The sequence below is a fragment of the Leucoraja erinacea genome, chromosome 6 (genome assembly GCF_028641065.1).
Source record: "Leucoraja erinacea ecotype New England chromosome 6, Leri_hhj_1, whole genome shotgun sequence".
NCBI lineage: Eukaryota > Metazoa > Chordata > Chondrichthyes > Rajiformes > Rajidae > Leucoraja > Leucoraja erinaceus.
Genome location: NC_073382.1, coordinates 70,206,213 through 70,222,029, shown reverse-complemented (window position 1 = coordinate 70,222,029; position 15,817 = coordinate 70,206,213). Strand labels below are relative to the sequence as shown.

Genomic DNA, 15,817 nt, shown 5'->3' with positions numbered 1-15,817 from the left:
CCTTAAATTACGTTAGATCAAAATTACCAAGTTATTTTATCATTCAAAATTTTAAAAACCAGTGTATTTATAATTTCTGAAATTTCTATGTTTATATGTTTGGTGCATGTTTATATGTTTGGTAGGTGCCAATTTTTATGGAATACAATACTAAATGATGAACTTGCTAAATATTCAAAACCTTCATTTTATCTTTTGGTTATTGTATGTGCTTTAAAAATAATTGAAACACACAAATAATGTTTACCACAACAAACATTACTTTGCTCTCAATCCCGACATTAGAAGGCAGATAACTGAATGAATGATTAAACTGTCTTTAATATCTATTCCATAACACAGTCTCAATATCAATAAATTTCAAAATAATTACAAGGATTTAACAACGGTAATAATTTCCTCAAGGTTCTGCGACTACTTTAATTTAAATAAAACTTGGCTTCTAGAAACCCTATGAGTATAGGATAATCATTCCAAAAGCATGTAAGGGTTAATGCGGTAGCAGGCATTTTATTCTAGCTATAGCTGACATTTTAAGTCAAATGTACTAGTATATTAGAAAACAGGCTTTGCAGATCGACCTTCACTATGCAAGAGAACCACTGATAAGAATTGTTTCTCTGAGTTTGGACATTCCAATGTCGGAACTAACATCCTGTAATGCCTTCTTATCACACAATGGTGCCTTCTTGGTTTTGCAGCTGCCTAATAACTCTCTAACAACTCCTGTCTAACTCCTTAACACAATTAAAGGAACCTTATTATGTCTTTTTGCAGACTAGCTTCTTTTGTGTGTCTATGAGAAAATACTACATGTACTTCGGCCTGTTTTACTCTGTATAAATAGTGCTTGTACTTCTGTGTATTCCCTTAGATGGCGATAGCAGGCACTTGAGTGAAATTCGGTACATTCAAGTTTCTGTGTCCTTCTCCCACCATGGTGTTTTAGTAAAAGGTTTTGACTGAGAATTGTGTCTTTTGAATTATTTTACAGTTTAAGTCTAGCAGACTTTAACAAGCAGAATGAGATATTAGCTGATATGCTTGAAAGAGTTGTGATATTTTCTTTAGATGATAGATGTAGGCTTCACTAAGAATATTGTTGTGCATGGTTACCATGCTTCCCATTTACTGCTGTTGCTTGCAGTTATCCCTCTGCATTCTACTTGGAAGGCATAAATCGTAAGGTGTTATGGAAAATATACATTGAGATGCAGTAATTCAACCTTGTTTTGGCTTAGGGAGGGGAGGAAGTAGTTGAAAAAACTGTAAATAACAGCCAAGAGGGAAGGTGCTAACCCTTCTCCTACATGTTGTCTATTTGAGTGTTATTCAGATGTGAATCTAGTAAGCAGTAACATGCCATTCAATCAGCACAGCAGATCCAAATCCTATCCTCAACATATGTCATCTGTACACTCTGTTTTGTCAACATAATTCTTCATATTCTTAAACTGTTTAAAAATCAAAGCATTGCATAAAGATGAACTTTATGAAAGGTAGCTGTCTGCATAAGAGGTAAACAGAAAAAGTCACAAGTGCAGAGTTTTCAGTACACCTAGACAAAAGTCACTCAAGACAAAAGCAGCAAATTGGGTACAGGATTTTCATTTGACTACTAAGTTCATGTGACAGGAGCAGAATTAGGCCATTCGGCTCATCAAGTCTACTCCGCCATTCGATCATGGGTAATCTATCTCTCTTTCTCAACTGCATTCTCCTGCCTTCTCCCCATAACACTGACACCTCTACTAATCAAGAATCTATTACAGAATAAATTTAGCTGTTCCTTATGGAATTCATATAAAATATGGAGACATGCAAGTAGTAATTTCACCATTACAGGTGCAGTAATTCAACTGGTTACAAGACAAGTCAACTGACTCCATGAAATTATAACTATAACCGTGGTAACCATTATCTATTTGTCAAGTTCCGTGGCACATAAGGAATGGGAAGAATTCCATATTAAAGGAAGGGAAGACAGGAGAGGTGGTTGCACAGGATGACAAAATGTGTACTAGTTAACAGTCAAACTTTATTAAAATTCATGTCTCAACATTCACTAGAATGCACATTTAATTATCAAATAATTATCAAAATTATTGTCATATTGTACACAATGCTCAGGAGATTGGAGAGAATCATCCGAGTATAAACGATAAATTATTACTGTGGATTCTGTTCAATCAAAAATAAATTCACTGCAACATTGTATTTGTTGGTCCAAGTTCACCTGGGTTTATTTTGCACTGAAATAACCTACTAACACATCTTTGGGGTGTGGGAAGAAAGTGGAGTATCTAGCAGTAAACCACAGAACATCTGCAAACCACATAATTACCACCAGAGGGCTGATCCAAATCTGGTCCTTGGAACCTAAGGCCACAGCACTACTTGTTGTACCATTCTGGTTTTTATTTAATGCAGTAATTGCTATTAATTTGAATTCCTGGTGATTTTCAAAGTCCGAGAGGGACCTATTGGACCAACAGCTAATCTAAAGTAACTTGTATTCAATAGTTTCAAAATAAGTCACATAATATGTTATTTCTAATTTGAGTATTGATACTTCAATTCACTTTGAGAGGTGTTAATGATTTAATAGAACCATAAATCTTTAATCAAAGGATTTGTGAGAAACAATGAAAGTTACACCTTTCTAAGAATGACCATTCATTAACAAAATACACTTTGTGAAAATATGGGTTCTTACATTCTTCCTTCTTGTTGAGAAGGGGCAGAGTGTATATCTGCAAAACAAAATTAATAATTTGTCAATGCTGATAATTACAAATAATTATTTACCAATAACCAATATTATTTTTATTTCCAGTGTGAAGCAAGCACAAACACAGCTTTAAGCATAACACTGACACTGTAATAGATTATTTGCTGCGTTATATTTTGAAATTTAAGGGAATCAATAGGATTTTCTGCAGGTTACTCAAAATATTGTTCCACATGTGCTTTAAAGGGGCTGTCCCACTTGGGCAACCTAATTGGCGAGTTTAGAGGATTTTGAAAAAATGACATGTTGAAGACCTCCTTCGACTATGTTGAAGACCAGCTTTGACTAGCTACGACTAACTTCGGGAAAATTGGACACCGAATAGTGGAGAGTGAAGACGACCTCCTTAGACCTCCCTTCGACTATGATGAAGACTATCTACGACTACCTTTGACTACCCGCGCCTACCTACGACTAACTTGCCAACCCTACTACGACTAAACCTACGAGTAAAAAAAGTATCTATTTTTTCCATGGCGACCTTTTTTTTACTCGCGGGCATTTTTTAACATATTGATAAAAACCGGCGCGACCTAGCTGAGGCCTTGAGTACGCGGAGACCACTATCGAGCATGAAGGAGAGTTACGAGGTCCTACAACCTCGTGTCGACCGTGCAGCGAGTATAAGTAGAGGGCAAACTCGCCAGAACACACGGATTAGGTTGCCCAAGTGGGACAGGCCCTTTAGGATACTACTCATTCCCTATCCCTGAGCAGTGAATACCCCTTCATTAGTTCAATGGTGGTGCTGTCTCTGCCTTTCTGATTAGAGAATTACATTAGGAATTAGGGAAAGACATTGGAATTACAAATAGGGAAAAAATAAATGTATTTGTTGTTGGAAGGGTCAAAAATAATGACTTACCCGACTAATAAGAACTTGGGATGGGAAAGCTTATTAAAAATGTTTTGGCAACAACTAATAATGATTTATCTAAAGCAGAGGTAAGTTCTAAAAGGAACTAAATGTTGTTCAAGCTCCTTTGCATTCCTCTGGTATTGATGGGTTCTCCACGCACACTCTCCTGGATGCTACTATTGTTCAGAAGATATTGTTTAAATGAGCCAAGTATGACAAAATGTCAGGAGAAGACAAAGTGCTGGAGTAATTTGTACTCATTTAAACACATTTGTACTCCCTGGCTTTTGACCATGCCTGAGGCTTTGCTTCTGTTTGTGGTGTTTTTGAGCCATGTTTCTTTATTTTACATGTCTTTTCCTACTATTTCTTTTGATTCTTATTTTTGGTGTGTATTAACTTTTTTGTCATGATTAGTGATGGCACAGCACTTGTTTGCAGCTTGGGACCCTTCAAATGTGGGGGAGGGAAAGCTTATTAAATGTCAGGCAGCATTTCTGCAGAACATGGATAGACGATGTTTCTGATTGGGACCCTTCAAATGTGGGGGAGGGAAAGCTGAAAAAGACATGTGGGCGGAACAAAGTCTGTCTAGTGGTAGGTGGACACAGACAAGCATTTTATTTAATTGGAAAATAGGTGGACAAAGGCCAGAGATGAAAAGGGTGACTAAAGGGAGACTATATTACCTCCCCTCCAATTCCCAAGTTGACTTTTCTATCCTGGGCCTCCTCCAGTGCCAGTGTGAGGCCACACACAAAGTGGAGGGACAGTACCTCATATCTTGCTTGGATAGCATAACTAGAGCCAGGATGTTTAGGCGCTAAACAACTCTGAAATAGGCAGGCAAACAGGCATAATAAAATTGCAAAAAAGGCATGAAAAAGGCACATTGACAAAAAAAGGCATGTATTTCCACCCCCAAAATATGGTTAAAAATGATAATAAAGGTATTCTACATTAAATGACCAAAGTTGCCTGGTTGCACATAATTACAAGCAATGTTTTCAAATTATCTGGTGTTAAATTATGCCGCCTCTCAGACAGAATATGCTTCAGTTGTGAAAAACGTATTTCTATCTCAGCTGAAGTCACTGGTGCATACCCAAAACAAGCTACAGACTCTATATTCATGTCGATATCTTGTGCATTACAACTACCTTTGAGAACTTTAGCTTTGTTTTGTATTTCTTCAAGATCTTTGTTAGCTAAAATCACTCTCTCACATTTTCCTTGTATATCTTTACCTACATCGTCAGGAATTATACGCATATCGTCAGTTACTTTGTTGAAAACCTGCAAGTTATTCACTAATCTTTTGCCATATTTCTCAAAGGAAGTGATAGCTTGTGGGAAGTTTGCAAAATTGGAAGCAATAAACACAAGATCATGATGGAGGAACCTTTTCTGCATGATTTCACTGACCATCCTGACTGCAGCAGATTCTTCTTCAAAACAGTTGACAAATTATTTGCAGCATTGTAGAGTACAGCAGAGAGCCATGTACCCCACCTAGTCAAAACGGGCTGAGGAGGGAGGGGAATTTCGGGTGCCATTTCCTTGAACAACTGCACACGTGACGGTGCTTTGAGGAAGATTTTCTTGACATTGGAAACTAGGCGATCAACATTTGGAAACAACCATGTATGTGCTTGACAATTCTATGAAGTCCTTGAGCTAAGCATGTCAAATGCAACATTTTGGGGGAATAAAACTTTAAGAGCACGAGCAGCTTTTTTCATGTTCCGAGCTGCATCAGTCACAAACAGAAGAACATTCTTGTGTTTTATATCTTCTGGCCAAAGATCAGCAAGTGAAGATGTAAACAACTGAGTAATAGTTGAGCTGTTTGACATCTCCAATACTTCCAATGTCAACAAATACTCCTTTGATGGTTGACCTGCCTCCAGTGTACCGAAGACCACATTGGCAACATATCTCCTCACAACATCGGTTGTTTCGTCTATTGAGATCCATATTATGTTGCATGCAACTTCAACTCTAATTTTCTGCACAATAATGTTGAAGTTGATGTCAACATAATTTTTCTGTAAGCACGACTCATTTGGTATTTGTTCATCTGTGTATTTCTCTAAAAATGTTTCCAATTTCCAAATGGAATTAATGAATGCCTTGCACAGACCACTCGAAAACTCAGATTTGCGACTGGAGCCAGCAGTAAATGTAGTGAGGAGACAAGCTTGGGTATTTCGCTTGTGTAGTCTACACCCCAGCAATATCAACATTGACTTCTCTAATTTTAGATAGCCCTTGTCTTCTCCCTCATCCCCCTCACCCTTCCCAGCTCTCCTTCTAGTCCTACTGTCTGCCTCTTCCTTTCTTTATCCCAACTCCCACATCAGTCTGAAGAAGGGTCTCGACCAGACACGTCGCCTATTCCTTCTCTCCATAGATGCTGCCTCACCTGCTGAGTTTCTACAGCATTTTTGTCTACCTTCGATTTTTCTAGCATCTGCAGTTCATTCTTCAATAGATCTTGGAGAAGGCTGCACCAGCGGGCAGCGGCATGAACGAATGAATGACCGGACGGTGGCGCCCCTCGGTTTCACCCCAGTGGTGGAAATTTTCTTGTAAGTTATACTATGTTCCAACACGTTAATAATAACATTAATATTAATGTGTTAATGTAGAAAACGTAATTGAAATTGACATTGAAATTGAAGCGACAGCGACCCGACTTCGGAGGTTCGGCCGCGGGCCCAGTAGATTACATCGTCGGGAGCTCGCAGGTCACAGGTTGGTGACCTGTTTTTCTGGAGCTCCCACGGCAACAGCTTCTTCTGCTGGACTGGAGGGTGGCAGCTTCGACCACCCCGGGCTGCGGAGATTGAACTGGCCCGTTCGCGAAGCACGGTTGAGCCGCGGGACTAAAGCACCATCACCCGGTGGGGGTCACAACATCGGAGGCCTGAATCGCCTCAGCGCAGAGGGAGAACAAGGAGGGAAGAGACAAAGACTTAAGATTTTTGCCTTCCATCACAGTGAGGAGGTGTCTGGTGAACTCACTGTGGTGGATGTTAAATTTGTGTTTATTGGGTGTTTTGTCACTTTATTCAGATTCAGATTCAATTTTAATTGTCATTGTCAGTGTACAGTACAGAGACAACGAAATGCATTTATTATATGTATGACTGCGAGGCAACAAAATTTCGTTCAGACAGAAAGGTCTGAATGACAATAAAGTTTCCAAGATTCAAGAAATCACGGTACAACTAGAGAAAATAGCACGACCATTGAGCAAAACGGCAAAAAAAGTCTGATTTAGGCACTCGATCATGAAAAGGGCATTATCCTGGTGAAATCATCAAAAAAGGCACATGGCATTTATGGCAAAATCCTGGTTCTACTTATAACCCAATCGGATGAACACTAATTCTCTACTAATTTTAGGCAAACAAACTCCCACACCTCCACCCTGTCACTTCCTTGTGCCCCACCTGGATGTGCATCCATTCCTCCCTTTCCCCTCCCCCCCCCACACACACTCCGTCCTCTTCCACCGAAATGTCAATATAAATTGGTATAACGAAAAATCAATTAAAAAATAGTTGACTTTCACTTAAGCTGGTAAAGGGTGGCGGCCATATTTAAATGAACAGTGTCAATTTAGTTTTGCCCAGTAATGGTTGAGCTGCAAGTCCCTCAGCTTGGTTGCAACAGAGACTGTCAGAGGAGAGAGCCAGCATGGAGCTCTGTCCTGCCCTCCAACATTACAGGTACTTTATGCTCTAATACATAAGATGTTATAGGTTAAGTAGGTCAAAGCTGCCATTTCCATTCCAGAGGCAAATACAATTTGTGCCAAATAAAAAATACAACTATAGACCAATTTGCTAATTAGATACTTTATACAAAACGCATACCGGTTCCTTTCCATCCATTGCTTCCAACCAAAGTTTTCTATTTGCTTCCGACTGAGCCTGTAGTGTTACAATACCTTGTCTAGAAAAGGAAAAGTAACACGGAAGGAAAATTACAATTATTGAAAATACTCTGGAGAAACTTCACATGATGCACTGAATTTCCTTTTTTTTTAAATCTCCAATATCAATAGCTTTGGATATGATCAAATATATTTTCTTTTCTGTACAGCGAAGATACACTATCAGACAATAAATAACTCTAAATGATAACAGCAGGGGGCAGCACGGTGGCACAGCGGTAGAGTTGCTGCCTTTCAGCACTTGCAGCGCCGGAGACCCGGGTCCGATCCCCACTATGGGTGCTGTCTGTAAGGAGTTTGTACGTTCTCCCCGTTACCACATGGGTTTTCTCCGAGATTTTCTGTTTCCTCCCACACTCTAAAGTCGTGCAGGTATGTGGGTAAATTGGCTTGGTATATGTAAAAATTGTCCCTAGTGTGTGTAGGATAGTGTTAATACGCGGGGATCGCTGGCCAGCACAGACCCAGTGGGCCAAAGGACCTGTTCCGCCTTGTATCTAACAGTGTAAAGATTTTCTTATCTTGATGACATATTAATGTCTCCAATGATCCGTTTGGAACCGGCAGGTTTTACACAATGCTCCTCTCTTGAGGTTTTGCTGCAAATAGATCCCAGCCAATTTACCATATCCACTCCTACTCTTAAACATAGAAGCTTAGAAAATAGATGCAGGAGTAGGCCATTCGGTCCTTCGAGCCTGCACCGCCATTCAATATGATCAGGCTGATCATCCAACTCCTGAACCTGCCTTCTCTCCATACCCCCTGATCCCTTTAGCCACAAGGGCCACATCTAACTCCCTCTTAAATATAGCCAATGAACTGGCCTCAACTACCTTCTGTGGCAGAGAATTCCAGAGATTCACCACTCTCTGTGTGAAAATTTGTTTTTCTCATCTCGGTCCTAAAACGAATCAGTACCCACTATACTGTAGAGAAAGCCAAGGATGTATATTACTTGAGATTCAGGATCACAAATTCAGGAGGGCAAAAATTGGGATGGCCTTAACAAACCCTTCTTCAGACTGATGTGGGGGGGTGGGGGCATTGAGAAGAAAGGAAGAGGCGGAGACAGTAGGTTGTGGGAGAGCCTGGAAGGGGAGGGGAAGGAGGGAGAAAGCAAGGGCGACCTGAAATTGGAGAAGTCAATGTTTACACCCCAGCGGTATGAACATTGACTTGAACATGAACAATGCTACAGTAGTGGAATAAAATTACTGTTTTTTCAGGCTGCAATTTACATTCAATGCCAAGTTATATCCATTGATTTCAAGGAGACAGTTTTATGGTATATATTTAACTTGCCTTTCTACAACTTCAATGTCAAAACAGAAGCGCTTGTCAATCGAGTCAGTTTTCCGTCGAATACAAAACTTCAGTTTGAAAATTTCTGAAGCCGTGACAAGACCATTCTATTTAATAAAAGATTAACAAGTCAGACATTTTCATGACATGTGCCACACAATTTCAACTTGATTAGATTAAGGTAAATGAATATTTCACAGTGTAATGATTTTATCCTTTTTCACATATTTTACAAATCCTATGTCTTCATTTATTGAACATGCTTAGTATTTAAATACTTGTATTATATGTGTTTAAATACCTGTAACATTGAAACCATAACTAGACAAGTTGAGAAAACATAATATATCTTTTACTTACAAACGCATTTACATAATCTTGTTAATATATTAAAACAAATTAATGCATTATATGGGATCACCATCAAAAATGACACCACACCACAACTGGAAATATTATGGCAGATGATCAAACTGTGATCAAAAAGCTTAAGGTCACAAATTCAACTTGATTAGATAAGGTAAAGAACAGTGAAAGTGAGCACATATTTTACAAATCCTATGTCTTCATTTATTGAAAGGTACTTGATAAATAGACATTTTTGGAAGGGAAGCACTTACTAATGCATGGGCGATATTGGGTCAGAATCCATCAAAATGTAGGGTGGAAAGGTTTTGAAGAAAAGTAGACACAAAATGCTGGGTCAGAAACTGTAGGGTGGAAAGGTTTTGGAAAAGTAGACACAAAATGCTGAACTCAGCGGGACAGGTAGCATCTCTGGAGAGAAGGAATGGGTGACGTTTCGGGTCGAGGCTCTTCTTCAGGCTTCAGACCCTTCTTCTCGACCTGAAACGTCACCCATTCCTTTTCTCCAGAGGTCCCTCCAGTTACTCCAGCATTTTGCAACTATCTTCAGTTTAAACCAGCATCTGCAGTTCTTTCCTGCACATAAGGTTTTGGACAAGCTGGTTCAACCTCGGTCATGACCAGAGAGATGGACAGATAGAGTCATTAACTGGAAAGTAGATTCTATTCAAGGAGAGTAGACAGGTGAAGGAGGAAGAGAGGGGATGATCTATCTTGACTGATAAGTGATTATTCCGTTTTTGGATAATGTTGTGGAGACAGAAACAAGGTGTTGTGAGTTAGGCACATATATTACTATAAGACTTCTAGAATATAATTCTTGAAAATAGCATTTTATACTTATTTATGTCAAATCGAATGAATTTACCAATTTCCCCCCTGACTTTGGTTCACATAAGGTCATTGAGAATGCTTTTGTTGCTTTGTCATATGTACAGTAGTGTTTTATCCAGGCAAACCCAAGGGGGCCTGAAATGGAAAGACATGTCAAATGAGTTACATATAAAGGAGCAATACATCTAGGCTTATAACCACATTAATTCTGTTTTTTAAATGCGATGACTGAAGAACTAGAATAAAACGAGAATTTTTTAAAGAAAATGTAAACAATTATCACAATATTATGTTCATTTCAAAGTAAAAACACTGAATCACAAAGTTTATTCTATGTCTTCTCTCTGCCCAAGACATACGTGATAAAGCAATAGATAGCATGCTTTTTCCATTTTAATTACAAAACTAAAACAGGGCCTTCAAAACACAACTTATTGCTCTTCCTGGTTAATTGTGTACTTTTACTATACAACAGTAAGTTGTTTCACTCCGAATGGCTCCATACATTTTTTGCAGCATTCAAAAAGACAAGGTCTCTCCAGTCAAATTCTGAACATTTCTACTCGACTTTATGGTACATTATTTGTCACGTGTGCGGAGGTACAGTGAAATTCATTTTTGTATACAGTTCGATGCAAGTATCACAATACACAAGCACATACAAGTTTTGTCAACTAAACTTGCTAAATAGATTGGCTAATCTTTATTTAACAATCGCTTGGTCTCAATGTGATGTGCTCTAAGATGGTGATAAGATACTCCACCAACCTATCAAATTCATTTATACTGCTCACTTCAACAGCCTGTGATGACCCTGTTTAAAGACGTCTGTACAAAATTCCTCAATTGATTTATTTGTGACTATTTTTAACTTGACCTGCAGCTCGGCCTTTCCCACGAGATGAAAAAGTCTTGAATATTTTGATGAATCATGAGTATTTTCATAAGAGGGATGGGGAAAACCAGTGGCCTTGAGCCAAGCAATGTAGGTTTGGGGCTGGGTGTACAGGCAATTGAAGTGGCTGGGAAAGGTTGATGCAGATGAGGATTGGTCTTTGTAAAGTTTCAAGCTGCAAGGGGACCTATATTTGAGCTGTGAAGGATAACTGGCCCATGAGCCTGGTACTGTTCAAGGGTGACAGAAATGCTTAGAGCCTTGGTGGATAGGAAGATGTGGGAGAAGAAATATGGGTTGGACAGGAAGGTGTGGGATGCATCCCAAAGTATCAGAAGATTGAAAGAAAACCATGTAACATTTAGACACCCCTACTCAGCATTGCATTGCTTAACACCGTTTTCCCAGGAGAGTCCTTTGATGACCGTTTCTGCGACAACTTGGTCGTATTTCTCCCACAATGCAAGACGTTAACCCATGATGCTAAGATGGTGCCAGACACATAAGAGTAAACCACGGTACAACTGCATTATTGTATAAAACGTATTACAGAGTTGAATTTCTAGCCGAAGGAAAGAAAACCTAAAGACACAGAATATTTTAGAAATGCAATTGGTCAAGTAAAAAGTTAGCGAGTTAATGATTGACAAATGCAAGATCAAACATATTTCCCATGTCTTGTACACTTACGCTTCTCCTGCACATAAAGATATCCCTCCATTGTCCACTGTCCAGGTGGTTTGTAATCCTGAGGCGCTGATTTCATCCTCTGCATCAGTCTTTCCACTTCCTGTCTGGTACTTTCAAAATTATTTCTCGTCTTAAATTGAAATTAAATCATGAGAACGTTTGATAACTTGCAATACTAGCATAAAAATCCAAAAACGATGGAATGAACATTAACGAGGGGTCAACAATGCTCCGTTATTTACACACAAGTTAAACCATGACTCTCAGAGAGCACTATTATATAGCAACATACATTTTTTTACTTGACATGTGCTGCACTATATAAGAAAGCATCTTGTAATCTCCTCCTTCTTCAAATATATTGAAACACTCAAAGTTTCAGTAAAGTTGTCAGTGATTAGATATGATGAAACCAACCAACAGTTGACACTTTTCCTCTAAATTTTCTTCCAAATTTCTAAGAAATCACAACACACTTTTCTCACTCTCTGTACAGGAGCTGAACTAATAGTTGTATCCTCATCTTTTTCATTTTTCTCAGAAACTTTAGAAACTGAAGAATTGTGTTAACAATCCCTTCAGCATGATGACATAAATCATGACTACATTGAACAAGGGGTCCCTTGTATATGTACATGTCGTACATTATGTCACGCATTGTTCCGCTGGACCTTGAGGCACTATTGACAAAATCTATATTACTAAAAGTCTGATCTTGACCACTTCCTGTTGTTCTGTATATTGATTTTAGAAAAAACGCTGCCACTTATGGCTGTGATTTATGCCCATCTTACTCAGAGTCCCCCTCCACTGTGCAGGACAAGAGGATTTTTCCCATTGATGAAAAATAAAAGAGTTATTAGTGTTTAAAAATGATTGAGATTCTCTCTCCTGAAGGCCACGCCCCTTCCGGGGGGACCATAAAACCCGGAAGTGTTGAGTGCCTCAGTCAGTCTCTGCAAGATGGGGGAGCGAGAGGTCAAGTCTCTCAGTCTGAGCTGTGAATAACACTGAACACAAGTCTACTAAACTGTTAGTGTGGTTTTACTGACCTTGGGTGCCCTTAATGTGGTTTGAAAATGAAAATGTGGTTGGTTTGAAATAAAGCACAGCAAATGGCTATTGGTGGTGGTTGGATTGGAATAAAGCACAGCAAATGGTTGTTGGTGGTGGTTGGTTTGGAATAAAGCACAGCAAATGGCACAGCAATATTGGAATTGGTGGGGAGGTGGAATATTGTGTTGGGGGACCAGCCCTCCTGTGTGAACATGGGACCCAACGGGTTCCACTTAGTCTAGTGCCATAATAAGACTCTGCCTACATTGCTCATCATTTCTCACTTAATGCTCCTAGTAATCTCTGCAGATAACTGCTTCCAAGGTGTGGAGGGTGCCTATTACATAATAAACATTGTGCAGTACAACATATTACTAGCCCACCACTTCTTGTTATAATCTCTGGACTTTTAAAACCAAGCTCAACACCACTGATTTCCCTCAATTTTATTCAATCGTTGCAGCTCTTTACGTCACTGATATTTTACCAACACTTTTGTAAATGACGAAATCTTACATTTTGCAGATTGTACTGCAGCTGCTGTTTGTAGGGCGCAAATTCCTGTGCAAGCTCATAACCTTCATGGTAGAAAGTGAATAATCCTTGAAGGAATGCCAGCAGCTGGAGGAAAATAAGCAGATTTTCAAAACACATACAATAATAGTAACTCTGTTGAGCAATTACAATCCACAAGATTTGTCCCACACACTAATCTATTAACAAACTCAATCCCAGAATTGAGATACGGGGTAACTGGATTCATATTATATCATCAAATAGTTAAAAAATATATATCTGCAGGCAGAAAACTGCTGGAGAATTTATACTTCCAAACTGTTTACGCTATTCCAGATCTAACTGCTGGCTCGGAAGGTGCTGTAAACATTAATGCAAGAATTAGTTGGCAATTACTTCCACATTTCTGTAGGATATTGTTGTCACTGTGAACCATTTATTTTAACAAGCCAAAGGTCAGGTTTCAAGCACTTTCTCACACATTCCCATGTAGATTAACCCATTACTGAACATTTGGCTATTGACCTCATTTTCCCGGAAGATCTTCCTTCCACAGCCACATAGTCCTTGACATTTGCACAGTCCATTCAACCTTCAACAATTGGGACTGCCCTAGCCGATCCATTGTTCTTGCCTACTCCTGCCCAACATCATTTATTTCTTTCATCCTTGACTGTATTCTTTCTCCCTTTGCCCACTCACTTTTCACTTACAAATACTACACTTCTGATGCCTTTGACACTGCTTTGACAATTTCCAGTTTCTTGCTCTCAACTGGCTCATCATCATGGATATCAGCCCTCCACACATCCACCCCACACAAGGATCATCTGAATGTTCCTCACATCTTTCTTAAATAGAGACCCAACCAGTCCCCTTTCATTACCACTCTACTTCTTTTGGCCGAACCTATTCTTGCATTTCAAACCTTTGCCTTAAATCTCATTTACATTCTCCAAGTCAACAGCGTGGCAATAGGAACTTGTATGGATCCAAGCTATGTACGTCTCCTCATTAAACACATGGAATCATTCTTGCTTCAGTCCTAGTTGGATCCTCCTCATTCAACTACTTTTTTGTTGCATTGAGAAATATATCGGCTCTGCTTCTTGCACTTGTACAGAACTGAAAATGTATCACCTTTGCTGTCAATTTCCTCTCCACTCACATTTTCTTATGGTCCATTACTGACTCTTTCCATCCCTATCTTTCCATCTCCATCTTAGTAGTAAGTTATAAGCCCACTGACTCCCACAGCTATAAGACTCCCACCACTATCGTGGCCCAACTCTTCACATCCTGCTTCCTGGAAGGACTCCATTATTTCCTCCTAATTTCTCTGTTTCTGTCATCTCTAGTCTGATGACAAAACATTATGCATATCAGTGCCATAAATGTATCTTCCTTTCTCCATGTTGTGGCTTTCCCACTATCATTGTTAATCAGTGGTCTCAACGTGTTTCCTCCATTTCCTGAACTCCTGTTCTAACTCTTGTCTCCCAACCAAAAGACTTGCCCTCAACTTCCAAATGTGACAGCATATAACCAGCCCAACTGAACATTGCCATTAGTTTCCTCCATTTACAAACGGGATACACCACCAGACATATCTTTCCCACTACTCCCCTTTCAGCTTCTCAATGGGGCTATTTCTTCTGTGACTCCATCTCCACGAGCCACTCCCCTTCTCTCATCACTTTACCATGTAACTGTGGGAAAAGCAACACCAGTTCTTTTACTTCATTTCTTCCCACCCACCCTGAACTCAGAGTAGCCTGGCATTAATTATTTGTCTTCCTCCACTCCCACCTCCCTGTCTTGACCTCCTGTGTGGCTTTAATAATACTCAAAGAAACAACACTTCATCCTTAGGCTGGGTGTGACCTAATATTTGATCTAATAATTTCGGATAACCACTCAATTTTATTTTCATTGATGGATCTTTCCAAATCTGCCTTCTCAATTGAAAATGTTTTTTACTCGTCTCAGTCCTAAATGGCCTACCCCTTATTCTTAAACTGTGACCCCTGGTTCTGGACTCCCCCAACATCGGGAACATTTTTCCTTAGTCTGTCAGCACCACTGTTTGAAAACATGTGAAAAATTAGGAAGTAGTGTTTCTAATCATAACTGCATTTAGTTATATAAACTAAATCAGAATAACACGGGCATTGTTCCTTATGATGCACCCTGGCACCTCCCCAATTTACAAGTTGCACGTCACCAAGATACACTGAGCTTTCAATTCATGGTGCATTTTAGCTTCTGATATCTAAAGAAAAATGAAGGAATGAATGAATAAAATTGTGGTGCATTGTTTTTAACAGAATTTTACATTTGTTAATATTTGTTACATTTGAAAATATTTGCAAGTTTCCACAAACAGTAACTTTAATGAATCTGCTAAATAATCTCCCTGGAGCAAAATGTACTGGCTCATTTCCTTGTTTCTGCTTTCGCATCTTGGTTATGCTTTTGAAATGGTAATTAGGGGTTTAGTTTACTGGCTAATCTTTAAGTGTGGAACTCAGCAATGCAGTT

At 39.2% G+C, this 15,817-nt stretch overlaps 1 protein-coding gene across 1 annotated transcript in view; it reads right to left on the bottom strand.

The window, feature by feature from the left end:
- arhgap42a (Rho GTPase activating protein 42a) overlaps positions 1-15,817 on the bottom strand; it is a 252,691-nt gene that overhangs the window by 42,279 nt on the left and 194,595 nt on the right. The window contains exons 7-12 of the mRNA XM_055637337.1: positions 13,277-13,381; positions 11,705-11,834; positions 10,154-10,254; positions 8,920-9,026; positions 7,535-7,613; positions 2,717-2,753 (exon numbers count right to left, since the gene is read on the bottom strand). Of these exons, the coding sequence (XP_055493312.1) occupies positions 2,717-2,753; positions 7,535-7,613; positions 8,920-9,026; positions 10,154-10,254; positions 11,705-11,834; positions 13,277-13,381 (559 nt within the window). The remainder of the gene's footprint in view (positions 1-2,716; positions 2,754-7,534; positions 7,614-8,919; positions 9,027-10,153; positions 10,255-11,704; positions 11,835-13,276; positions 13,382-15,817) is intronic.